This window comes from Culex quinquefasciatus, chromosome 2, assembly GCF_015732765.1.
Source record: "Culex quinquefasciatus strain JHB chromosome 2, VPISU_Cqui_1.0_pri_paternal, whole genome shotgun sequence".
Classification (NCBI taxonomy): Eukaryota; Metazoa; Arthropoda; class Insecta; order Diptera; family Culicidae; genus Culex; species Culex quinquefasciatus.
Genome location: NC_051862.1, coordinates 73,063,600 through 73,090,681, shown reverse-complemented (window position 1 = coordinate 73,090,681; position 27,082 = coordinate 73,063,600). Strand labels below are relative to the sequence as shown.

Here is a 27,082-nt window from a genome sequence, read left to right as displayed (position 1 = left end):
CGCCACTGAACTGAGTAAGAGACGATTTAAGTTCACTATTTTGCTCTGCGCAAAGCGAACTGTCAAACTTTGTGAACGTTTTTTTCTAAACACCGAGTTGATTTACGGGTACCACGATATTTCAAGATTGGATGGACCAATTTGGGGTGAAGACTTCCAAGACATATCCCGTGTGCATGACGAAGCCCGATTTTGAAATTTTGCTTTAAAAAAAAAATACAAATATCAAAAACTGACTTTTTTATATGAAAAAAAATATGTTATCTTTTTTTTTAAATAAGTTTTTGAAAATCGGCCTTCGTCATGCATACAGGACCGTTTTTACGAGTCTTCACTAAAATTTTGAGCTGATTTGGTCAAAGCAGTGTTGAGATATCGTGGCCCCCCTTTTTTGAAACTGCTAACTTAAAATAGCTATAGTTCGGAAATGGTACATCCAAATGTCTTCATTTATTTTGTAAATAGATGAAAATGTACATTTTAATGCCATGCAGAAAGAACAAAAAAAAAGTTTAAATTTGTGCTCATACCAACCTCTGACATTTTTGACGATTTACATGTATGTAGCCCCTTAAGAAGTGAGCACCTGAAATTCGTCGACATGACTTCAAAATGGGACAGGCTATTATGCCGGCACCGCATTTGAAGAAAATGGCAACCCTTTATAGGCTTTTTCGTGGCGATCAGACCCAGCCATTTGAGGTTTTGTTGAAAATCTTCATTTTTGTAGTTGTCTAAAATGTCTAAATAGTTTTTTTTTTATCATAACTTTTAAACGACTAAAATGAAACTGTACAATTTTCAACACCAAGCTGTAAGACCTAAAGGTGAACCGATTGGACCACATCCGGACAAAATTCGTCCAGCCAAAGCCAAGCAAATGAAGTACATATTTTTATCAACACAGATATTCGTTCATAATTTGATTCTGAGTCGATAAGTATGAATGAAATAAGAAGTTAATTTTTCGAGTGATTTAATAGCTTCTCCTCAGTGAGGACGGCCAAAAAGTTGAAGAGACAGGGGATCTGGAATTCCCGAAAAGGTGTCCATGTGGTTTATGGATGGTAAAAAGTATGTTTTCCCATGACCCGCGATGAGTACCGGGGTGGATAGTGGCTATTTCTTAACTCGATATTTACAATGTTAAGTTAATATTAACATACCATAAGGTCGCCTTACTTAAGGTGTCGTGATAAGGTACAACTTGTGATGATACAGTTGTGTTGGTTTGAGCTGGGATTTGAACCCCGATCTACCGTTTACGTGACGGAAGCGTTACCATTAGGCTACGTGGCTCGGTTTGTGGATGGGCCTTTTAATAAAAGCTCAATGAATGCATTTCAAGATATCTAGAGTTTTTTTAAAAGGCCGTACAAGCTTTTGTGTTTCATATTCTTATAGGACCTTTTTTTTTAAAAAAAAAAAACTCTGGATATAGAAAATGAGTTTCAGACTTTGTAGAGTGTGCTGTCAAGTTTTACAAAGTATTTTCACAAAAATGATTAATTCTACAATTTGATTCCATTTTAACAAGAGCTGAAAATATTCGCAAACGTTGTGCTGGCTTTGATCATTTTCAGAATATGCAACCATAGAACTATTTCAAGTTTCAACAAAAGAACCGCCCCACCCCAACCTGCTCGATTCATCCGGTTCATTCATCGTTCCACGGTTGGTACTGACTGTGCACTGCTGCTTTCCCATTGCAAAACTGGTCGTCGTCACATGAAACGCGCGCTGGCATAAACAGACTGTTTATGTCGCTCGAATAATGCCAATTTGCGAAAAAAGATCAGACCCAGACCTCCATCGCCGCATCGCCCTCCCCGCCCAGTCTGCCATCGGTCGGAAAGGAAATTGGGATCGGGTTAACGAAGAAGAAAACAATAATAATCACAGGTATTCTCGCCCATCCGTATTGATTACAACGTGTGTCCTTCTGCGGGTCTGAACACATGTAAGCAGTAGTTGGAGAAGGTGGAGGAGTGTTGACAGACAGCTCACACATGTATTGGAGCTGACATTCATCCGAAAAAAGGGGTTCTTGCAGTAGAAAGGAAGAAGAAATTGGATCCGTTTCCAGGTAAAACACCGGGACACATTCCGGGAGGAGAAAAGTATGCTACACGGATGATGAGTTCGATATACCTGCCTGATGTTGTGTTCTGGTAAGGTTTCAAATCCAATTTAGCAAAAGTTGGGGGATGAGAGGGATACTTAGAAGAAGACAGACGTCGGAATGTCTGGGATGTGTGGTCCGTATAGCAAATTGTGACAGTTTTGCACAATTGCTTTACGAGGGTGTCGCATTGGTATTTTGAATGGGTATTTTATAACACTTGTAGTAGAGTTACTACTTAAAAGAGTGAACTGTTCATCAATTTTGTTTTTTGAATTTCCAAAAATATCTCTTTGTTCAAAAAAGACTTTTAAAAATTAAGCAAAACTTATTTCGTAAGAAAATATTAAAAATACAATTCCGTAACAGCTTCTCTTACCCTGGTCGATAATATCTTCATGTTACCTTCTTTTTACTTTCAGTTTTATGCGCCCGTAATCTTGCCCGGAAGGACCTTTTCCGTAAGTACAGCTCCCTCCCAGAATCAGACCCACCGCCCCTCGAATCATTATTAAAACCGGTATTATGCTTTTATATCTGCGTCCCGTTTTCAGAGTCACCTTGAGAGATGAAAATATGAAAAAAACGAGCCTCACAATCTCGTTACACTGCCAATTAGGCAGTCGTTTTTCCAGATTTGCAATTACTCTGAGAGCCATTCCCGCGGGATGATGGTTTTGACTTGGAATGGACTTCCCAGCAGTTTTTTTTTCAAACGCGACAATTGAGTGACGCAATTATTGCACTTTTCACTTTAACGTTCGACCTCAATTCACAGTTGGATTTTGCTTGGTCAAAGTAAGATTAAAAGATTCTTTTAAAAATGTAAGGAAATGAAAAATAAAAATTTTGACCAGTTTTCCACAGTTTTTCCCACAGTGCCGTCCGTGGCAGAGGTGCATCCTTTGCCCCCGTGTCAAACCAAACCGACTTAAAAAACGACTGTCGTTTCACCTTGCTCAAAAATTGTTCGCTGGGTGCCATCTTTTTGCCTAGTTTCGCACTTCAACTGCAGTCAGTCCCGTCAGTGAAAAGTGCTTTACGACCTATATATTGTATTCATGAGCTGCTGCTTGAGGAGAGTTGAGGTGGTTTCGCCTTGGTACCGTTAACGAAATGGAGTACCGTGCCATGGGAACGCATTCCAGAGCGATATTGCTGAACTCGGCGACTCTTGTGGGATTGTGATACCGCAGCGTAGTGCAAGCTTAAAGGTGCTTTTGCAGTGACTTCCCGTGCCCATCGCATTGTTTGAACGGGACAGAAAGGGGGAAAAGTAGAGTTAGTTTTTAAATGAAAATGGAAAGTCAAACGACGGAGAAGGCTGTGGTGAAGTCAGCTGGGAAATCGAGTCGACTTAGAGCTTGTTATTGTGTAAAATGAAACAAGAGTTCTTATTCGCATAGAAATAATTAAATTTATGGCAAAAAGGCTGAAAGATGCTGAACTTTTCATAAGAATAACAGAACTGCCAGATTCTAAAGCTTCTTGAATCGTTGGTAAAGTATTTTAAATGTTTGTTCAGTGTTGTACAAAAAACTGACTTTGAAGTAAGTTGTTTGTGCCGAAGTAATTGAGTGACAATTATATATTCTGAGTCGACACTCTACCAATTTCAAATCGAAGCTGTCGTGCTAACTTGTCGCACGTCACCTTTTGAGTGCGTTTAATGTTTAACATTTTGTGTATTGTCCTGAAGTTTGGTTGAATTTGGTTGCTGGAGTCCCGAGTTATAACTGAAAAAGTTTACGGTACACAGCAAAAAATCCGATGGTAAAATCGCATGCAAAAGCATGCACATCACCTTCGTCAAAAAAGACACTTAATATTACACTCTGCATGTACAATTTTTGTAAAAAAAAAAAAAAAAGTTGCAAACAAACCAAGCACCTACAAGGACTGGCGCCTTAGCCCGCTCGGTCATCAGACCGATGAAAAACGGAAAGGAAAAACGTATATTTGAGCTTGACATTTCGGTCAAGTAGGTTTTCCATACTGATGGGCTACACAGTAAAAAATAATGTAAATTTGGATGGTTGAATATTACCTCTTTAATGATGTAATTTTACCTCAATTTAGACTGAAAAAGTGACATTACACCAGAAAAGTGGTAAAATTACACATTTCCAGAACACACACATTACACATTACACAGAATTTCATAAAATAATGCAAATTTTAATTTACACCCAGGCCTTTTACACGCAGCTGGATTACTACTTTATTTGCTGTGTAGTCGAGCTCGTCCCTATGGCAAACGCGTTCTGACCTGAAATCCCTTTGGTCAATTGTCGCATTGACATTAATTTTCAAGCTGTGTCAAGATAGCACAACAAGATTTAAACTTCTTTCGTTCTCTCGTATGAACAGTGAAAACAATGCACAACTTTTTTTTCGCACCCAGAAAAATGTTTTGTAGAATACGCCTGTACACGGAGAAAAAAGAGTTTCCTAAATCGTGAACACCCGTTCATGAAATTGTGAACCACAAACAAAGTGTTCAAATTCTATGGTACGTTTTTGAAAATCGTACCATGGAATTTGAACACTTTGTTCGTGGTTCCCAATTTCATGAACGGGTGTTCACGATTTTGGGAACTCTTTTTTCTCCGTGTACGAGGTTTGAATCAACTACAATATGTATTAGAGGACTCATATAGAAGAATGGTCAAAAACGTCATGAATTTTTAAAAAGTAGTGATGTTTGGAAAAAATCGAAATTTCACAGAAAAAAAAATTAAACCTCTTTTTAATGTAAAGTTGAATTTGCACTCGAAAAGTACTTAAAACATTTTTTGATAAATGGCTCCGTTTTCAAGTTATAGCATTGAAAGTTTGATTTTAGCGCAATATTTGCAATTTTTCGATTTTGAAAAATAAAGGCCATATTTTTTTCATATTTTTTTAAAGTTCAGAAATTTACTAGAAAATTATCAAAGAGACATTTGAGAAGTTTGGACCTCTGGTTGCTGAGATACAGCGGTTTGAAGTAAAAAAAACAGGAAAATTGCAGTTTTCTAAGTCTTACACAAACAATCCATTATTTTGTAATGTCGATATCTCAGCAACTAATGGTCCGATTAAATGCTAAAACATGAAACATTCGTGAAATATTTCCATCTTTTCGAAAAATAATATTATTAAAATGTTTGAATCAAAACTAACATTTTAAAAAGGCCAAACATTCAATATTACGACCATTATTTATAGAAATGGTCACAAATGGTATTTATTTTTCAAAATCGAAAAACTTCTAATATTTCGCTAAAATCAAACTTTCGGTGTCTTGAAAACAGAGCCCTTTATCAAAAAATGTGTACTTTTCGATTACGAATTCAATTTTACATTGAAAAAATATGTATATTTTTCGCATAAAATTTCTATTTTTTCCAAAAATCACTATTTTTTCAAAAATTCATAAAATGGCGGCAGATTTGTTGACCATACTTCTCTATGGCTCAAAAGTTGCGGATTTTTATCTTCTGAAACATATCATAAAATCTCGGTTTTAAAAAAAAAAAAACGTATTTTTGTACATTGAGTTTTTGACAAAGAACTTTGTCCTAAGGTTTTTGTAAAAAAAAACTTAATCAAAAAATCTCTATATTTTTTTCCGGTGCCTATTTTTTTAATGAACACAACCTACAACTTTGCCCAAGACACCAAATTAATTAGAAAATTCACTCAAAAGTTACAGCTGTTTGAATATTCACGTACCATTTTTGGATGGACAGCGGCCAAAATTGAATGGAGACTTGTATGAGAGAACCAATGACACAAAATAGCTTCTTTGGTCATAGGAAAGGTTCCCACAAAGTTTGATCAAAATAAAAAAAATAAAACAATAAAATCCATTTCCGGTTTTGGTAGAGAATTGTGTCGGCGATTGTCCACGATCCATTTAAAAAAGATGTTTATGTTGTGTTCAGGGGATAATTTGGGCTTAACAAAATAATTTAAAGAGTTATAATGACTACGGCAAACAAACAAACTCGCCCTTTTTGACAGTTTGACATCTGTAAAAAAGTCTGTGTATGTCTGAGCATTTGTCTGAAATTCAAATTTATCAATTTACAGTCATGAAAATCCATCAGAAAATTCGCATTTAAGCATTTGAAAACTAACGAAATATGTTTCGGCTAATATTTTTACAAAGTTTTTATAAAATCTGTGCACCTCAAGAAAAGTGTGGCACAAGCACAACAGTTTGTGAAACAAATTCTGTGCATCTGGCATGCTTGTTGACAGTTCAGCTGGTTTAATTGTTTGCAGAAGCGTCAGCCTGTATAAATTTTGCTTTGTTTGCGAGTTTGGCAAGCTGTCAAACACGTAAAGTTTTTTTGTTTGTCATAGTCGTGTTCTGTAATCTCTTGGATGGCATTGCTCTACTGTGGATGTAGAAATCTCACCAAAATTTTTTTGGACGTTGGTGTTTAACGTAAAAATTAATGCAATATTCAATTTTGACCCTGTTGAAATGTATGTTTTGATTTTAAAATTAGAAAACTTCAATTTTCCGTTTTTTCTTTTAGTTTTTTTTGTGTATCTTCGATGTTTCTTAGACAAAGTTATAGGAAATTTTATGCTTTTTTGTAACTTAAAATCAAACTTGTAACAAAGCATTTTTGAGCAATTCCAGGTCCAATCAGGAATTATTACTGGTACTTTTGTACCCGACCCTCTCCGATTTCAATGAAACTTTGTAGACATGCTATCCTAGGCCTATACAAGCCATTTTTGTGTATACGGAGCCAATTATACTCGAAAATGACATTTGAAAAGGGCGTAAGTAATTTAAATATTTTTGTATTTTGTAATTCAAAAATTACTGTAACTCAAAGCCGATGCGTCGTATCAAAAACTGGTCAAAGACAAACTTGCAGGACATTGGTCGGGCTTTCTGAAAAAAAAAATACACTGAAACAAAAATATTTTCGAGACTGAAAAACCCTAATTTTTCAACTTTTATTTTTAAAATCGCTGTATCATCATAAGGATTGGACTTAATACAATGGTCAATATGGAGATTTTTATGTAAAATTGTCTGGGGAATCGATTCTCACTATCGGTGTTTGAAAATTTTGACGTTTAGACCACTTTGCAGAAAAAACAGTTTTAGTATATGATTTTTGTATTTTTTTTTAGGAGAGACATACCATCCTGCATTTTTCGTGAGTCTTTTTGTATCATTTTAGGCTATTTCCTCAAAAATTTTGAACGAAAAAAAAATCGTGACATCACCTTCAAATTTAACTTTTAAACTTAATAATTGAAAAATCTCTTGGAAGTGGCGTGTATTTTTTTCAGAAAGCCCGACCAATTTCCTACAAGTTTGTGTTTGAACACTTTTTGATACGACTCATCGGCTTTGAATTACAGTAATTTTTAAAATACAAAATACAACAATATTTAAATTACTTACGCCATTATCAAATGCCATTTTCGAGTACAGTTGGCTCTATATACACAAAAATGGCTTATATAGGCCTAGGATAACATGTCTACAAAGTTTCATTGAATTCGGAGAGGGTCGGGTACAAAAGTACCAGAATAATTCCTGATTTGAGCTGGAATTGCTCTTTATTAACATTTCTGTAATGTACATTTATTAAAACCGACGTCCAAAAATATGAGACAATTTTATGTTTTTCAAAAGACACATACGCCACAGCTCTTGTCCGTGCTTGTCTTTGGTTCAAAAGTTGCGGGGTTTGTCCTTTTAAACAAATCAAAAAGTTTAAAAGCAAAGATTTTTCGGAAAATTGTCGATTTACAAAAAAAAAAAATAATTAAAAAATGCATTTTTTCCGTGCATATTTTTTTTTATTGTTTTTATTAATACCTAACATTGCCAAATCGATCTAAATTCATCCAAAAGATACAATTTTTTTAATATGTATTTTTCGTATGGACAGGTGCCAAAATTGTATGTAAAACTTGTGTCACAAATTGGCTTTCTTGGTCATAGATAAGGCTACCAACTGGTCTGGTTTTTGTACGGATTATTTCGTATAATTAAGATTTGTATGGAGTTGGATGGTTTAAAAAGCACATTTATTTCATTACACTGACTTACAAAAATTGACAAAAATGACTGCGCAGGCTCAACTCGAGGGGAAGCATGAAGTTTGGAGTCCCCAGAAATACGTGCAATTTTTTTTAAATATTTAGACTGGGTCGAATGGGTTTTCTCCAAAGTTTGTATGAAGAATTAGGGCGGTTCGTCACTGTTGCATACAACTGAGCAGTTCTCTAGGATTTCGGTCATTCGATTTTTTTTGTATTTTTTAATCCAACTGAAACTTTTTTGGTGCCTTCGGTATGCCCAAAGAAGCCTTTTTGCATCATTAGTTTGTCCATATAATTTTCCATACAAATTTTGCAGCTGTCCATACAAAAATGATGTATGAAAATTCGAAAATCTGTATCTTTTGAAGGAATTTTTTGATCGATTTGGTGTCTTCGGCAAAGTTGTAGGTATGGATACGGACTACACTGGAAAAAATGATACACGGTAAAAAAATTGGTGATTTTTTATTTAACTTTTATCACTAAAACTTGATTTGCAAAAAACACTATTTTTAATTTTTTTATTTTTTGATATGTTTTAGAGGACATAAAATGCCAACTTTTCAGAAATTTCCAGGTTGTGCAAAAATCATTGACCGAGTTATGAATTTTTTAATCAATACTGATTTTTTCAAAAAATCGAAATTTTGGTCGCAAAAATTGTTCAACTTCATTTTTCGATGTAAAATCAAATTTGCAATCAAAAAGTACTTTAGTGAAATTTCGATAAAGTGCACCGTTTTCAAGTTAAATCCATATTTAAATGACTTTTTTAACAACAGTCGCAGTTTTTCATTTTTTAAAGTTAGTGCACATGATTGCCCACTTTTGAAAAAAATATTGTTGAAAAGCTGAGAAAATTCTCTATATTTTGCACTTTGTTGATACGACCTTTAGTTGCAGAGATATTGCAATGCAAAGGTTTAAAAACAGGAAAATTGATGTTTTCTAAGTCTCACCCAAACAGCCCACCATCTTTCAATGTCGATATCTCAGCAACTAATGGTCCGATTTTCAATGTTAAAATATGAAACATTTGTGAAATTTTCCGATCTTTTCGAAAACAATATTTTCATAATTTTTAAACCAAGACTAACATTTTAAAAGGGCGTAATATTGAATGTTTGGCCGTTTTGAAATGTTAGTCTTGATTTGAAAATTTTGAAAATATTGTTTTCGAAAAGATCGGAAAATTTCACAAATGTTTTATATATTAACATTGAAAATCGGACCATTAGTTGCTGAGATATCGACATTGAAAAATGGTGGGCTGTTTGGGCGAGACTTGGAAAACATCAATTTTCCTGCTTTTAAACCTTTGCATTGCAATATCTCAGCAACTAAAGATCGTATTAACAAAGTCCGAAGAAGCAAAATATAGAGAATTTTCTCAGCTTTTCAAAAATATTTTTTTTCAAAAGTGGGCAAACATGTGCACTAATTTTAAAAAATGAAAAACTGCGACTATTTTCAAAAAAGTCACTTAAATATGGATTTAACTTGAAAACGGTGCACTTTATCAAAATTTCACTAAAGTACTTTTTGATTGCAAATTTGATTTTACATCAAAAAATGAAGTTGAAAAATTTTGCGACCAAAATTTCGATTTTTGAAAAATCAGTATTGATTAAAAATTCATAACTCGGTCAATGATTTTGCACAACCTGGAAATTTCTGAAAAGTTGGCATTTTATGTCCTCTAAAACATATCAAAAAATAAAAAAAATTAAAAATAGTGTTTTTATGCAAATCAAGTTTTAGTGATAAAAAGTTAAATAAAAAAATCACCAAATTTTTTTTACCGTGTATCATTTTTTCCAGTGTAGTCCGTATCCATACCTACAACTTTGCCGAAGACACCAAATCGATCAAAAAATTCCTTCAAAAGATACAGATATTCGAATTTTCATACATCATTTTTGTATGGACAGCTGCAAAATTTGTATGGAAAATTATATGGACAAACTAATGATGCAAAAAGGCTTCTTTGGTTATACCGAAGGCACCAGAAAAGTTTCAGTCGGATTAAAAAATACAAAAATTTAAGTTGAAGAAAAAATACCGATTTCGTAGAGAATTGCTCAACTAAAAAAATGCATGCAATATGTGCGAGTAGCGAACAGCACTAATTCTCCATACAAACTTTGGAGAAAAATCATTCGGCCAAATCTAAATATTTTTGAAAAATTCAAATTGCATGTATTTCTGGGGACCCCAAAGTTTATGCTTCCCTTCGAGTTGAGCCTGCGCAGAAATTTGGTTGGTCGGTGTTATCAATTAATTTTAAAAGGATAATTGAGTACTTTCCGGGTATCCCTCCATCAATTGTTGGTTTTTAATTGTTATTTTTAAATTTCCTTAATTTTTTTGTGAAAATCTGAATTGAAAATGTCCACGACAACTCAAAATCGCAGTTTATGTTAAGGATGTATTGTCACTTTGACAACTTTTCCAATCAGTGTATAAATTCTGTCTATAAAATCGTGGCTGCTCGCCGTCAAGTGTCAGTTTAAAAACCGTTCCACAAAACTTTGTAGGCGACCATAACAAACTGACACCGTCAGCAAAAAAGAAACCAGCCCATCCCAACCCACCCCAACTCAAATGCATTAGTTTTAAGGTGGCTACTGCAAATCTCCCCCGTCGTCTGACTAGCCCAAGTAGAGAAAAATAAGGTCACCAGCGATTCCTTCAACCGTGATGATGATGCCAAGTGCTGCTGCTGCTGAATGGGTTCAATTTGCCCCACTCTTTACTGTGTAGTAGTAGAGTAGGAGAGCGCTTAAGCTGGGTACAGCACGGCAAAAAAGATCAACGGTTATTGTTGTACAGCTGGGGCTGCCGAAGCCGTTCCACCAAGTAGCTCTCGACAGCCAATAAAATGCCATTTTTACCCATCCAGCAAAAGAGAGCTAAAGATGCCCTGATGGTAAAGTGCACCGATTCGCACAGAGACCCAACTAGACAGGCAGACACTGTAGACTAACCCTTAGCGAATAAACTAGAAGTTTGAAGTTTTAACAGAGTTTTTTTTTGTAAGGTGGTAGAAAGTGGATAAACAAAACACAATTGAAAAAAAAGAAATTAAAAAAAGTTTTACAACATAATACGACAAAGGGTTAACCCTCTACTAAAGCCATGGGACCAATACCAATAAGTCTGGGCAGAGGGCGTCTAGCTCGCTGCCACCACACCGTGAGCGAAATCCTGATGGGGAGCGACCCCACCTGGGGAGCGCACCTTATTGAAATGCACTCGGAGGACGCAGACCGAAGAATGGGGCAATAAAAAGTGAGAATTGGCCACGACGACCGCAGCTGAGCTGGGAGTGGTATTAAGTGCTTCGCTGGTCTGCAGATTATTCAATTGAAACACTTGGCCATTTTTTTCTGCGCGCTTAAATTTTAAATTTTGCCAAACGGTTTAAGCAATGCAAAAAGTCAGTTAGTAAATAGCGTGCGGTGAGTTGCGGGTTCGATCCCAGCCAGGCGTGGATAATTTCTTCCTTTTGCTACGAGAAGAAAAAAACGAATTCAGCGTGATCTTGGGGGTTACGGAGCGGTGCGTTCAAGCTCGGAGAGAAATCGGATGGTTGGAAAATGTTAGTCAAATGTTTCGAAAAAGATGGGCGATTTTTTTTCAGATTTTATTACACAAGTGACCTTTCTAAATTTCGACTTGGTTTCTTTAATGACATGATAACGTAAAACTTCATTGAACATAGCCAATAGGCGTTGGTTCTTTGCAAATTTCCATACAAATTTGATAGATATATTCATTCAAAAAAGGTTTCTAAACATTTGCGTCTTGAGAAAGGAATTTCAGAATGGTGAAATTGAAGTGCAATAAAAAAAAAACAATTTAAAATTCTGTCATAATCTTTTCTAGCCCTCTTAGACTATACTAGAGCGTCCAATTTCCCGGGGATACAAAATTCCCGGGAAACGGGAAATTTTCAACAAATTTCCCGGGAAATTTGAAATTTAACGAAAATTATTCTATTCCTGTTTCTGATTAATCTTTTGCATCGAAATTGTATAAATCAGCAACTGTAATGGTCAAAATGAGTGTGAGGATCAATTAATGGCTTGACTGCTTGTAAAAAAACATGCAAATTATAAACTTTCTAATTTTTAAATCATTCAAACCGTCCCAAATGAAAGAAAATATTATTAGTATTTTTGTTGAGAAGGATTTTTTTAAATCAAAGTGTTTGGATAATGAAAATCTATGCCCAACAGCCATAAAATTGCTTTTAATTTTTTTTCAGTGACCATTAAGTTAAAAATTAAAAAAAAAAACAAAAAAATCAACTTGTGAATAAATAAATAATCATTTTTCAAATTGCATGTTTTTGAAATATAGTTGCATTCTTTGGGTAAATTTCATATGATACGAAGTTGTTTTTTGATGGTTTTTCATGGTTCTATGATATGATTTTAGTTATATGGTATTCAGCCTAATAAATTAATTAGATTAAAATAATTTTGAGTATTTAAAAGTGGTTGAAATTCAACGATATTTTTTCATATATAACCCTTTTGCGCCCTTGGTAGCTCACGTGCTTCATAAATTCATAACTTCAATCTGTAATTTCTCGAATACTTAGAAACAAATTCTTCTCACAAAAAACCTTTTTTAAAAATTTAATTATATCAGTTCAATTTCCATCCAACATGTTCAAGGTAAAAAAAAGTCAAACAAATCTCAATGTTGATCTTGGCTGGAAGATGTAAATATCTTATTTTCAAATGATATTACAAAAAAAAACATTAAAAAAGGTTGGCAAAAATAATATAGTTTATATTCATTCCATAACAGCGTAAGTTTTGTGGTCCAACATATAAGAGCAACTCTCTACGAAATCGGCCGATTTCGACCATTTTTATTTTTTGTATTTTTTTATTTGACTCAAACTTTGTGGGGGCCTTCCTTATGACCACATAAGCTAGTTTGTGTCATTGGTTCACCCATACAAGTCTCCATACAATTTTGGCTGCTGTCCATGCAAAAATGGTATGTAAATATTCAAACAGCTGTAACTTTTGAGTGAATTTTCTGATCAATTTGGTGTCTTCGGCAAAGTTGTTGGTATTGTTGAGGACTTTTGAGAAATTGGTGCACGGAAAAAATATTGCAGAATTTTTTATCAACTTTTTTTTTCACTAAAACTCAATTTCCCAAAATACGTATTTTTTGATTTTCGAGATTTTTTGATATGTTTTAGGGGACAAAAATCCGCAACTTTTGAGCCATAGAGAAACATGGTCAAAAAATCTGCCGCCGAGTCATAAATTTTTGAAAAAATAGTGACTTTTGGAAAAAATTGAAGTTTCATGCAAAAACAAGTTTGACATTATTTTTTTAATGCAAAATTGAATTTGCAATCGAAAAGTACTCTACAGATTTTTTGATAAAGGGCTCCGTTTTCAAGATATAGCCACCGAAAGTTCGATTTTAGCGAAATATTTGCAGTTTTTAAATTTAAAAAAAAATGTGACCATGAGTGACCATTTCCAAATATTTTTTTTTTTGAAAAGTTCAGAAAACTTGCTATAAAATTGTCTAAGAGACATTGAATATTGGACCTCGGGTTGCTGAGATAGAGCCGCTTTAAGAAAAAGAAACACGAAAATTGAAGTTTTCTTAATGTCGCCAAAAAAGCATACCACAGCAACTAATGGGACGATTTTCAATGTTAATGCATGAAACATTCGTGAAATTTTCCGATCTTTTCGAAAAAAATATTTTTAAATCAAGACTAGCATTTTAAATGGGCGTAATATTTAATGGTTGGCCCTTTTAAAATGTTTGTCTTGATTTAAAAAAAATCAAAATATTTTTTTCTAAATGATCGGAAAATTTCACGAATGTTTTATGTATTAACATTGAAAATCGGACCATTAATTGCTGAGTCATTAGAAAATGGTGGGCTGTTTGGGTGAGACTTAGAAAGCTTCAATTTTCGTGTTTCTTTTCCTTTAAGCCGCTGTATTGTATCTCAGCAACCAGAGGTCCAATCTTCAATTTCTCTTAGACAATTTTATAGCAAATTTTCTGAACTTTTCAAAAACAAAAATATTTAGAAATGGTCACGCATGTTGTCAATAAACCGACTTGAATCTGAAAAATTCAACTTTTCAGCATTCATTGTAGTGCTGAAAAGTAGATTTTTTCAGCATTTTTTGTGTTACTATTCGATTCTGTAATTTTGTTTTGTTAGTTGCACTGTAAAAACGCGAATGATTTTAATTTCCCACCAAAGTCACGTAAGAAGTGTGCCTCCTACATGCTGCTATCTTAAACCGGAAGCACACCACCGCTGACTGCGCGCATTGCAAAAAAGTAGCTAAAGCTGGCTCAAATCTCTCCCACAAAAGTGCAATTAATCAACGCTCTGAACGACGTCCATAATGAATAAACAAGTCATTCGTGTGGACACTCTCTGCTGCTCTGATCTGCTTGCTGAACTTGCGGACTTTGCGGCGGCGATCTTTTCAACTCCACACAGCGTTCGTCCAATAAATGATAATCGCGTTTGTTGTGCGATGGCGGACCTTTGCCATTGCACTTTTTTTTTCTACTGTCAACAAACCACCCATGTTGACGGTTTTTACTTGACTAAAGACTTGTAGCGATTCGACGTCGTCGGCGGCGCCAGCCATCATCAAAAGCGCGGCCCAATTCTCGGTCAAGTTCGCTCACACCCCTCGAAAACCAGTGGCAGAAGTCAGAAAACGACCCATGTCGAACGACTCGGTTCTCGGCAACAACTGCGTGCCGTGGTGGCCCGATAATTATTCGGCGATTAATGGCTAATAAAATAATTCACTTGTTGTTGCCTCTGCTGCGCTTTTGTACTGCTGATGTTGTTGTTTTTGTTGTTCATTCATGTGTAAACAACTATATTTTGGGGCCAAAATGAAGTGGATTCGGCTTCTTTTGTGTGGCATTGGCACGAACGGATGTTCGAGTGGATCGAAGAACCGCTTAGTGGATTTATACATTGCGCAATGGTATGCACTTATGAAAATGCATTTTCTCATAGTTTCATTTGTTTACTCAAATATAGAAAAATCACGTATTTCCATAGGGCATCTAGTGCTGCGTTGACCTTTTGAATAAAGCTCTTGAAAAGTTTTTCCACTGATACCTATCACAACTCAAAAATTTTGAAGTTGATGTCAGTAAACGCTTCCTGAGCACGTAACAACCGATAAAATTGATTTTAAGTGAATGGGCCTTGCCAATAAATAAAATTGTAAATTTGTGTATAAATTCTACGGAATCAATTTTCAAAATCATGTTGCACCCTCTACAACCCAACCCTGCCTCTCGACTTCGATCGGAAAATTTGCCCAAAATCCATTTTTCAACCAATATTCTTTTTTTGAAAAAAAAAAAAAATGTAAATCCATTTTTCAAATCAAAAACTAACATTTCTCCTATATTATGTGAAAAAATACAGTGATTTTTGTAGTTTACGAGACTAAGCCTCTAAGCATTTTTTTACCAATTAAATGATAAAATGGTATCGAAGAAAATGTGAAAAACAAGCAACAAATTAAAAAGTGATTTAAAAACTTGAAAAAACTAGATAGGCAAAAGGTAATAATAGGAGATGGTAGAGTAAGCCAAATACTATCAGAAACAAACATAACCTTATCAAGATAAATGCAAATTAAAATACTAAAAATGATACAAAAAAAGCAAGAAAAGTAAAGTTTTTCGCAAATCAAAAGTTGCTCATAATAGCCTCTTCAACACGGAAAAAATGCGTCCATCCCGAGAATTCCTGGGATTTTCCCTAAACCGGGAATTTCCGAATCCCGGGATTTTTGAATATTTTGTCCCGGGAATTCCCGAAATTGAAAAAAAAAAAAACATTTTTTGGTCTGGAAACTCAGATTTGGTTGTGGAAATAGATGAACAGTTGAATACTTAAAATTTGTATTCAGTCATCCCACATATTCGGAAATCGCACAAATTCGGAACACTTTTGTGATAATTTGTCAATAGCATGCCAAATGCATCTTTTCTTGCGACCCGGGAAATTCAAAACCCGGGAAAATTAGACGCCCTATTTCTAAACTAGCCAAACTGACGATCTTGGAAACTGTGGTGGAATTTCCTTTTTTTTAATAAGGTCGTTGTAAATATTTTTCAAAGTTTATGTCCCCCCTCCCCTCCTCCAAAATAGATCCGAAAACTAAGGGGCAAAAAAAAAGTTTTTTTCAAAACCTTTGAAATTTTAAAAGAATTAGAGGTTTTACCAACTGAAAACAATTTGAAATTAATTTTCCTGCGTTTAAAACCATATGTGATCGATTTTTTTTTTAGATTTTTTTTGTGAAATTCCGTTGTACAGAACTGCAAAAAGTTTTTTTTTTTTTCAAAAAAAAAGAAAATAGTTATCGAATTTTTAAATTGTTTTAAACGTTTGAAAATCTTCAAAATAAGTGCACATTTTATAGTTTCGTAATTATTTTTATTTAAAAGAGCAAAAGATTAAACAAAACCCATATTTTATAGCCGAAAACAAAATTTTGAAGATTATAACCTAAACTGCTACCTTTGACTTGAAAACAGAGCAATGCATAAAAAAAAATGATTCCTTGATTTTGTTTTACTTAGGACTTCTCCTAATAAAAACCAATAACTTTGCGGAAGCATAGCATACCATAGCATTGGTGTCTACCCGTAGCTGCTACTTCGTTATTGACCAGGACCCCCAAACATTGCTCCGTGGACCACAGTTGAAAAGTAGGAACCAATCATACCCCCCTCGCAATTTTCAAAGGTCCCTATCGTGCTGATCAATACCGACGCCGGCCACGACCAGTGGTAGAGTCACGGGGAAGTGTATGGGAATGTTAGTCCGATACTTGAGTGATGGGACCGCTAAATCGGCTGCGTCTCCGACAAAGTATCACATGAGTTTTGAGGGGTTAGTAAGATGGGTGGTAGGTGATGTGACCATAAGAAATTTGTTTATCGGTTGAAATTAAAAAAAAATTAGATAGCTATGTAGAGATTTAAATTTAGTATTAATTTGACCGCGATACTCCAGAAATTCTTCGTCGGCGTGCCTTCCGACCAACGGTGATGTAGGAAGGGCTTCATTCATTAAAATGATTTTATATCAGAAGCCTTAAAACATATTCGTCGGCGTGCCTTCCGATCATCAATGATACAGAAAGGACTTAATCCAGCAATACGACTTGCCTGTCTATAAAAAAAAGAATTCGGATCGTTTCCATTGAAAACTAAATAAAGAGAACAAAAAACTCACGAGCAGCTATCAAAATTGTATAGAAACTTGTATGAAAAACTAATGATGCAAAGTGTATATTTTATTTAAACGCTTCCATATTTGTAAAAGTAATAGTGCCTAAATTTTAAATACTCAATGCGTTCAAATTAGTTGCACTTATTCAAGGTGCATCCATTATTATGCCAGCGTTCACTTCCTCCTGCTCAAATCTCGGAACAAAATTCGCAATTGCACAACAAAGTCAATTAGTGGGTAAAAGTAAAACTCACTTTGATATCGCTCAGTACACATCGCCCATTTAGTGAATGTATGTTTCAAAAGGCACAATTAAAACTGTTTGAATTTCTCTGTGTGTGTGCCATCTGTATTCATATATCTGCAAAGTGTGACTAGACTTTTTTTTCACTTCCAGTAGATACCGCCTAACCAGCCCAGCTAAAATGCCCCAAAGTCAGACAGTCGGCAGCAGTTGGTTAATTTCCATGCTTTTCGCTTCATGCTTCGGTGCACTTCCGGTGTTCCGTTGTTTGTTGATCTATACCGGTGTGTCGGCGAACAATACGACGACGCTTTCCATATTGCCTTGGCTTTGGGTTTTTTGTTTCAACTGGACCTAGTGGAATAGACGGCGAACAACGATGAAATGCGTTTTATTCTCTGTTTTTTTTTTTTTTGTGGATCCTAACATACCGAACGGTAACGCTTAGCATACCTCTCGTATTATGTGATGTTGGCAACAGCTGGACATTTGTTCGGCAGACAGACTATGGATGAATGCATTCTTGGCTGATGTTAATCACATCATTTGGGTGTAGTACATGGGAAGGACAGCATGGCTTCGTGATAGGAGTTTTGATTAGAGAAAAAGTGAAGGTGAATTTGATGTATCTTTTAACGGGAAACGTGATCAACTCATAAGATCTTGAATTTTGTTTTAATGAAATATTTCAATAGTAGAATGTAACATGTTTGTAACCACCGAATACATCAAACAACCGTGAACGTGTGCCGTTCGTCAAACAAGAAAACACCACAAATATACACATCATAATAAACATATTGAAAATCCCATTAGGTTGTTGTCATTCAGAAGCATATTTCAAGCAAACCAAACCACACATGCCACATTTATGGCAATAAAACGATACATTTATTCAAAGTGCAAAACGTGTAACGAAATGGCCCGTCAGGGAATATCAATTACAATTAGTACCTGCGCCGAAAAAAAAAACAGGCAAAACGGCTTGTTACATGTCCCCGCCGCCACCGCCACCGTGTGCATCGTTTTATTATGGCTGTAAATAATTCATTCTATATTTAAATATACCACCCCGCGACAATGACAACCGTATGCTGTGTACCAATGTGTACCGTACTCCCTAAATAACTACTTTGTCAAGGAGGAGACGACAGGCCCAAGAGTTCATTAAAAAGGCAAATGGTTTCTGTAATGCTGGTAGGGTGATTCATAAATTAAGCATTGTTTTTTTTATCAAAAAATAAAAAAAAACTTCTTTTTCCATTTTATTTCAGAAAATTTTTGTACAAAACAAATTGTAAACATCTTCCTATCTTTTCGTTTTGCTTAAACAACTCCGACAGGATCTGAGCTATTTTTTGTATCTTTTCATTCTTCCTTCCTTCCTCCCAAAACACACGCACACACACAACCACCACCATCCTACACGGCAGTTTGTCAACGCGCGCGGCATTTGTGGTCGTTAAATAAATCTATTGCTTAGCGCCACTTGGCGCACACCATTTAAGTGACGGTGGCGACAAAACTGGCGCTGGCTGTCGCGGACTTGAAGTCGACATTGCACATACCACGACCCTTCTCCTCGCCCCACACCGCACCACAGAATGAATGGCCGTTTCTGGCCAGATATATAGATAGATTTATCGCGAGATGTAGGGGGAAGTGGGGTACAATAACGATTAAAGGGCTTACATTGGTCTACAGAAAAGAATATTAAAACATCAAGCTAATAAAAAATAACACAACAATCTCAGAACTGAAGCTTTTTTGACTTAAAGGGCCTTCTGAACATGAGCATGACCGATTTCAAGAGTTTTTTTTTATTTTCCCTTAAAGAGTACTCAGCTAGCAAAATCTAATCGTAGAAATATGTACCCTCCCTGCAAAGCCTTATGAATTGATTTCAATTGAAAGGCTCTCCAAATCTCTGAACTGCTTAATTCTAATTAAAACACAAATTGGAATTGAAAAATTTCAAGAGATTTGTATTTTTTTTATTGGGGTGATATTTTTCTGGGGCATCACTGATTTGCCCAATACATACATTTTTGAGAGCTTGCATGTAAAAAAAACTGTATCTCATGAAAGACTTTTTTATGTCTTCGGCAAAGTTTTTGCTTCAAATTCGAATTTTGGCGACCCCTTTTTAGTCAAATTAGAATCGAAAACTGCCTATTAAATTATTAAATGCTTTTTTTTATTTTCGTTATTTTGGCTGTCATCATAAACATATGTGAAATTGGAAGAGCTTTCCGGTAAAAATATTTACGAGACTGATAAACCAAGCCTGTCATATAGAAATTGAAGAAAACCACAAAAAAAACGTTTTTTCAACATTTTTATTTTTAAAACCGCTGTATCTTCCCAAGGATTGGACATAGGACAATGGTCAATATGGAGACTTATATGTAAAATTGTCTGGAGAATCGATCCCCACTACTGAGCAATTCTCTACGAAATCGGTCTTTTTTCTTCAATTTTAATTTTTGTATTTTTTAATCCGACTGAAACTTTTTTGGTGCCTTCGGTATGCCCAAAGAAGCCATTTTGCATCATTAGTTTGTCCATATAATTTTCCATACAAATTTCGCATCTATCCATACAAAAATGATGTATGAAAATTCAAAAATCTGTATCTTTTGAAGGAATTTTTTGATCGATTTGGTGTCTTCGGCAAAGTTGTAGGTATAGATACGGACAACACTGGAAAAAAATGATACACGGTAAAAAAAATTTGGTGATTTTTTTATTTAACTTTTTATCACTAAAATTTGATTTGCAAAAAACACTATTTTTATTTTTTTTATTTTTTGATATGTTTTAGAGGACATAAAATGCCAACTTTTCAGAAATTTCCAGGTTGTGCAAAAAATCATTGACCGAGTTATGAATTTTTTAATCAATACTGATTTTTTCAAAAAATCGAAATATTGGCTGCAAAATTTTTTCAACTTCAAATTTCGATGTAAAATCAAATTTGCAATCAAAAAGTACTTTAGTAAAATTTTGATAAAGTACACCGTTTTCAAGTTAAATCCATATTTATGTGACTTTTTTGAAAATAGTCGCAGTTTTTCATTTTTTTAAATTAGTGCACATGTTTGCACACTTTTGAAAAAAAATATTTTTGAAAAGCTGAGAAAATTCTCTATATTTTGCTTCTTCGGACTTTGTTGATACGACCTTTAGTTGCTGAGATATTGCAATGCAAAGGTTTAAAAACAGAAAAATTGATGTTTTCTAAGTTTCACCCAAACAGCCCACCATTTTTTAATGTCGATATCTCAGTAACTAATGGTCCGATTTTCAATGTTAATATATGAAACATTTGTGAAATTTCCCGATCTTTTCGAAAACATTATTTTCAAAATTTTCAAATCAAGACTAACATTTTAAAAGGGCGTAATATTGAATGTTATGTCCTCTAAAACATATCAAAAAATAAAAAAAAATTAAAAATAGTGTTTTTTTGCAAATCAAGTTTTAGTGATAAAAAGTTAAATAAAAAAGCCACCAAATTTTTTTTACCGTGTATCATTTTTTTCCAGTGTAGTCCGTATCCATACCTACAACTTTGCCGAAAACACCAAATCGATCAAAAAATTCCTTCAAAAGTTACAGATTTTTGAATTTTCATACATCATTTTTATATGGACAGCTGCGAAATTTGTATGGAAAATTATATGGACAAACTAATGATGCAAAATGGCTTCTTTGGGCATACCGAAGGCACCAAAAAAGTTTCAGTCGGATTAAAAATACAAAAAAAATCGAATGACTGAAATCCTAGAGAACTGCTCTACTGGTTTTTAAAAATTTTGACGTTTAGACCACTTTTCAAAAAAAAAAAAACAGTTTTAGTAAATGATTTTTGTATTTTTTTTAGGAGAGACATACCATCCTGCATTTTTCGTCAGTCTTTTGGCTATTTCCTCAAAAATTTTGAACAAAAAAAAAATCGTGACATACCCTTTAAATTTAAGTTTTAGAAAAACCCGTCCAATTTTCTACAAGTTTGTCTTTGACCACTTTTTGATACGACGCAACGGCTTCGAGATACAGTAATTTTTAAATTACAAAATACAAAAATATTTAAATACCTTACGCCCTTCTCAAATGTTATTTTCGAATTGCTCTACAGTAACCCGAGAATTTTTTTTTAATTAAGGTTTAATTTTTCTGTCTTAGAACTTTGGGAAATTTTTGTAGGAGGTGTGAAGGAGGTCTTGCTCCCAATGCTCCCAAAAATTTAAGATCTGAAACCCCTACAAAAGATCTGAAGCTTAATTTGTTAATAGTTTTGGAGGAAAGATGCTATTTTAATTTAATTTATTTACTAAATGAATGTGTACCTTAAGGTGGATTAAGTACCCTTTTTCAAAAAATCATATCTCTGGTACCACATTTTGCATCATCTCAAATTCAAGCGCATTAGCTGCCCTTTATAGCTTCTTGAAATATTTTTCAAAAATTCGAAAAGTTATATTTTTTTCATTTGTTTTTTTTTTAAGTCCTAATCTTAACCTACAACGATGCTGAAGACACCGATTAGAAATTTCCTTTACAAATTTCGATTGGAAATTTCCTTTTTGTACCTTGAAAATAGTTTCGAATAAACCCAGGTCCATTTTGTATGACCAGCTCGGAAAATTGTACATCATTGGGAATGCATGGACAACATTGTATTCAAATATATAAGGACCTGGTTTATGGATGGTGAACACTTTTTTGGAATCTCAGAAAGAATTTATTATTGGATTGTCGAATGCCATGTCCGTTTCTGAAAAATAAATACAGTTGATATATAGCATAGCATAGCATTGGTGTCTACCCATAGCTGCTACTTCGTTATTGACCAGGACCCCCAAACATTGCTCCGTGGACCACAGATGAAAAGTAGGAACCAATCATCACCCCTTCGCATTTTTTAAAGGTTCCTATCGTGCTGATCAATACCGACGCCGGCCACGACCAGAGGTAAGACACGGGGAAGTGGATGGGAATGTTAGTCCGATACTTGAGTGATGTGACCGCCAAATCGACTGCGTCTCCGACAAAGTATCACATGAGTTTTGAGGGGTTAGTAAGATGGGTATGAGGTCAGGATTTACTGTGGTAGGTGATGCGACCATAAGCAATTTGTTTATCGGTTGAAATTTTAAAAATCTTAGGCAGCCGGCTGTGGAAAGATAGCTATCTAGGGATTTAAATATAGTATTAATTCGACCGCGATTTTCCAGAAATTCTCCGTCGGCGTGCCTTCCGATCAACGGTGATGTAGGAAGGGCTTCATTTATTGAAATGATTTTATATCATAAGCCTTAAAACATATTCGACGGCGTGCCTTCCGATCATCGATGATATAGAAAGGACCTAATCCAGCAATACGACTTGCTAGTCTAAAAAAATAGGTACGTTTTTAAAGAAAACTTAAAAAAAACAACACAAAAAACACAGTTGATTTTCCATTTAACCCCAGTTGGCCCAGTTTTTTTTCGCCCTCCTTGTTCAAATCGTTAGTCAATGTTTGCTTACGCTCGGTGGCGCTTGTATTTTGCGATTTTTTTTTTGCTCCTCACTTCATTCTATCTCACCCTGGCGCTATACACCACCAACACCAGTTTGCACAAAAACCCGCTGGCCTGGCGCGCGAACTTTGAATTTCACACTCTGAGAATTCGACGACTGCCGCGCGGTCGACGTCGGCGTCGCGTCGTCCGTTCGCCGCCCGATACTTATTGCTTGTTTATTATTGGCTTTTGGCAGCAGCAGCAGCAACAGCCAAAGCGCCAGCCATGGGGCCAGAAAGCAACAACAACAAACAATTAAAAGGCAAAAAAAAAACTTTGGCACATCGCAAACATCGCTCGGCTGGTGATTTTTTTTGAAGCTTCTTCGTATTTTTCTTCTGTTTTCTCTCCGTTGGCGCAAATTAAATCGAGAAATCAGATGAATACTTGTTTGGCGTTTTGGCCGCTGTTTGACCGAAATGTAGCTAATTGATACAATTTGTAATTATAAACAACAATCGTTTTGGCGTGTTTTCGGTGCCGTTTCGGTGATTGTTTTAAAAATAAATTTTAAGGTGCAATTGATGTGTTTTTCTTTAGAAAGTCACTTTCCTTTATCGCTTTGCTGAAACATTTATGAGCATGAGCATGAGCATAAGCATGAGAGATCACCCATGGTTGCCCCTCCGTTGCTGAACAGAACCGTAATATCCTTTCAGCACTACTGATCATAAGCTTCGACGATCTAGTGGTGTTTCCCTTATCAACAGCATGTATGAATGCGCTGAAAAGATAAAACACCATGATTGCTAAAGCAAGATCAGTTGCGAATAGGTAACAGTCATTGGCCACCAACGGCGCCCGCCATGTCAGTTTGTAGATCTCGATTTTAAGGGACGGGAATGTTAGTTAGCGCAGGTTGCTACTAGGGCAGCTGATTTACTCTGTGCTTACACCCCACAAGCGCCAGGAACCTGAAAATTGGTTAGTAGGATAGGGTGTTTGGTCAGGATTCATCATAGAAGATGATGATGCGACCCAAAATCATAGTGTTTATTGAAAGGTATTATATTTTATTCTCAAGGCAAACAATCGGTTGCTGCGGATGAGACATGTCCCGTTTAACTGTTGTTAAATTTTTAATGAAATGGTTTAATCTTAGACAGCCGGCTGTGGAAAGATAAAACCAAATAATATTTGTTTATAGTATGAGGTGTTAAACGCAAAGATAGCGTAGTCTGATTTTTAATTATATAATCATTTAGTTCATGAATTTGTTACGGAATAGACGCGACGAACTCAATCATCAAGTGCCTTCCTATCTTCTTTCTATTAGCTAGATAAGGTATTGATTTTCGTTGCCTCTCGAGCTACGATGCTATGGAGAGGGCTTAACACACAAACAACCGACGTCGAGCCCTCCGAGCTACGGAGCTATGGGAAGGTCTTTTCAACACAAAAAAGACTAGCGCACCACACGACGTTCTTGATGAATCAAAATAATTTTGTTACGCGATAAACCTAACGAACTCGGATCGTTTTTATCGAAAACTATATCACAATTCACGACAAAAATGCGAAACAAAAGGCACACACAAAAAAAATCACTTTCTACTCCGAATATTTTTTTACGACCACGCGCTCCCTTTGCCAATTATGCACTCTTTATCGCTTTGCTGAAACATTTATGAAATAAAAAGATTTTAACCAATTATATGCACATTTCCGATATTTTTTATTGTACCCAGTTGGACCAACATCAATATACACAGAAAAAAATGATGGTAATATTAATCAGGGAATGTGTGTTAGACAGTGTGTAATATTACATCAGAAACTGGCGAATTTTTATTGCTTTTTGATGAATTTTCGTCAGGTTCACATTTTTACACAATTTTTAGGTAAAATTACATAAAAAAGAGATATTATTCAACCAACCAAATTTTCAACCTTCAAAAATTAAACCTTTTTTTCTGTGTATAGACACGTGATGAGAACGATTGATTTGTGGTAAATAGACCATCTCGAATGCTTTAATCGTGGGCGCCGTCCTTTGGGATAATTTTAGAATCCAGGTTTTTCTTTGAAACCAAAGCAGATAAATGGTGGGGTATGAAATTCAGATCAAGGTCACAACTCGCAATCACTCAAAGTTGATTGGAACAACCGCGATAGACGAAATAAAACATCTGCCTCAAGTTCATCCGTAAGATACGATTGACGAAATCGTAGACGTTTAGTTTTCTTTTTATACTAAAATAGTTAATATTTTATCAATTTCCAAACTTTTCATATGTTGAAAATGTACCCATTTTTTATTTTTTATTTTATTTGTTATGAATATATGGTATCCATGTCTATTCTAAACATATTTTTTGCTCAAATAGTTTCTCTAAATTTATTTTAAATCGGAAAAATGCGGAGATAAAGCATTGCATAGAACTGAATTGAGCAAATTGAAATTTTCAAAGTGTTTTCCAATTAGCCTTATTTTTTCAACTGAAGAACTATTTTCATTAACTCACATTGCAAATTTATTTGCAATTAAAAAAAAAAATGGATTTTCATTTGGATGAAACTATATACGTAGAAGTAATTTTACATAATCAGTTTTTCCTTACAAGTCTCAAAACAAAATGAGTATGTAAATGTATAAAATTTTGTATCTTGAGATTTTTTTTCGATTTGTTGTCTCCGTCAAAGTCGTAGGTTATGATAAGGACTTTTCGGAAAAAACAAGTTCCGTCATCAGGGGTGACATTGGGTCTGGGGGTTGAGATTGGGTCATACAAATTTCGGCATTTTTGTATGACATAATCTCACCCCCAGACCCTAGCGAGTTGTGGCGCTATAACCACGGCAAGTAGTGTCCAGGGCATTTGTGGAAATACAATGTCCCATCCCCGAGGGTCCCGGAGCACCAAAACTTCTTAGCATGGTGCTCCCATCGATTTATTGCTTTAACAAACAGGAACGTGAGCTGGGGATCCCCACGTTTCTTCCTCCTCTGTAGATTCAGAATTGTGTTGTTGTTTGAACATTCGTGCTCAAACTCAACCCACTTCAACGAATCATCTTTGCGGTAAACTTTACGCAGTTGGCCTGGCCGCTTTAACTTTTGTGATGTTTCAAAGCAATTTATTGTATTGGGGCACTGCAATTGTTAATAATGACAAGAGGATGCTAGGCGTTAATCAACCTAAGGTTTTTTCCAGGATGCCCTCGAAAGACTGGCTGCGCTAGGGTTAGATTAGATTAGATTAGACCTAATCTCACCCCCAGACCCATTGACATTTAGCAATAAAAGTTAAATAACCGAAACGTTTTTTATTTTCGTTTTTTTATATGTGGTGTACGAGATAAGATTTTTTGAACAAAAAACTTGTTTTTTTACATATTTCTTGAAAGAAAAGCAACCCTGATTGTTCTTGTTATTTTATCAGAAAATATTATTATTTTTTTGCTTTGAAATTTAGGTGCAGGATAAATAAATAAATTTTAAAGCTTTTTTAACCGGATTCGATATTGACAAATTAATAACTTTGTTACCAGCTTCTGCCCGGGAAAAGGTGTCGGCTTTATACTAAGTTGAGTAAAATGCGGCAATGTTTCCAGCATTATCTTTTCTTCAAAATTGATTTCGAATTTCGAAAAAAAATATGTGTATGGTCGTAAGAAAGATTATAAAATACCATACAAACAGAATGTAAAAGTCAAATAAATGGCAATACGGTCCTTAAGTTTTTGATTTTTGCATTCAGACAGAAAAACAGAAACGATATAAATTAGATGGAATTCTAACTCGCACCATTGGATATGTGGTCTGCCCTAGTAACATTTTTAAACTT

At 35.0% G+C, this 27,082-nt stretch overlaps 1 protein-coding gene across 1 annotated transcript in view; it reads left to right on the top strand.

Annotated features, from left to right (window-relative positions):
- Nucleotides 1-27,082, top strand: part of LOC6036620 (E3 ubiquitin-protein ligase SMURF2) — a 103,800-nt gene that overhangs the window by 16,314 nt on the left and 60,404 nt on the right. The window contains exon 3 of the mRNA XM_038255517.1: nt 2,545-2,583. Coding sequence (XP_038111445.1) covers nt 2,545-2,583 — 39 coding nt within the window. The remainder of the gene's footprint in view (nt 1-2,544; nt 2,584-27,082) is intronic.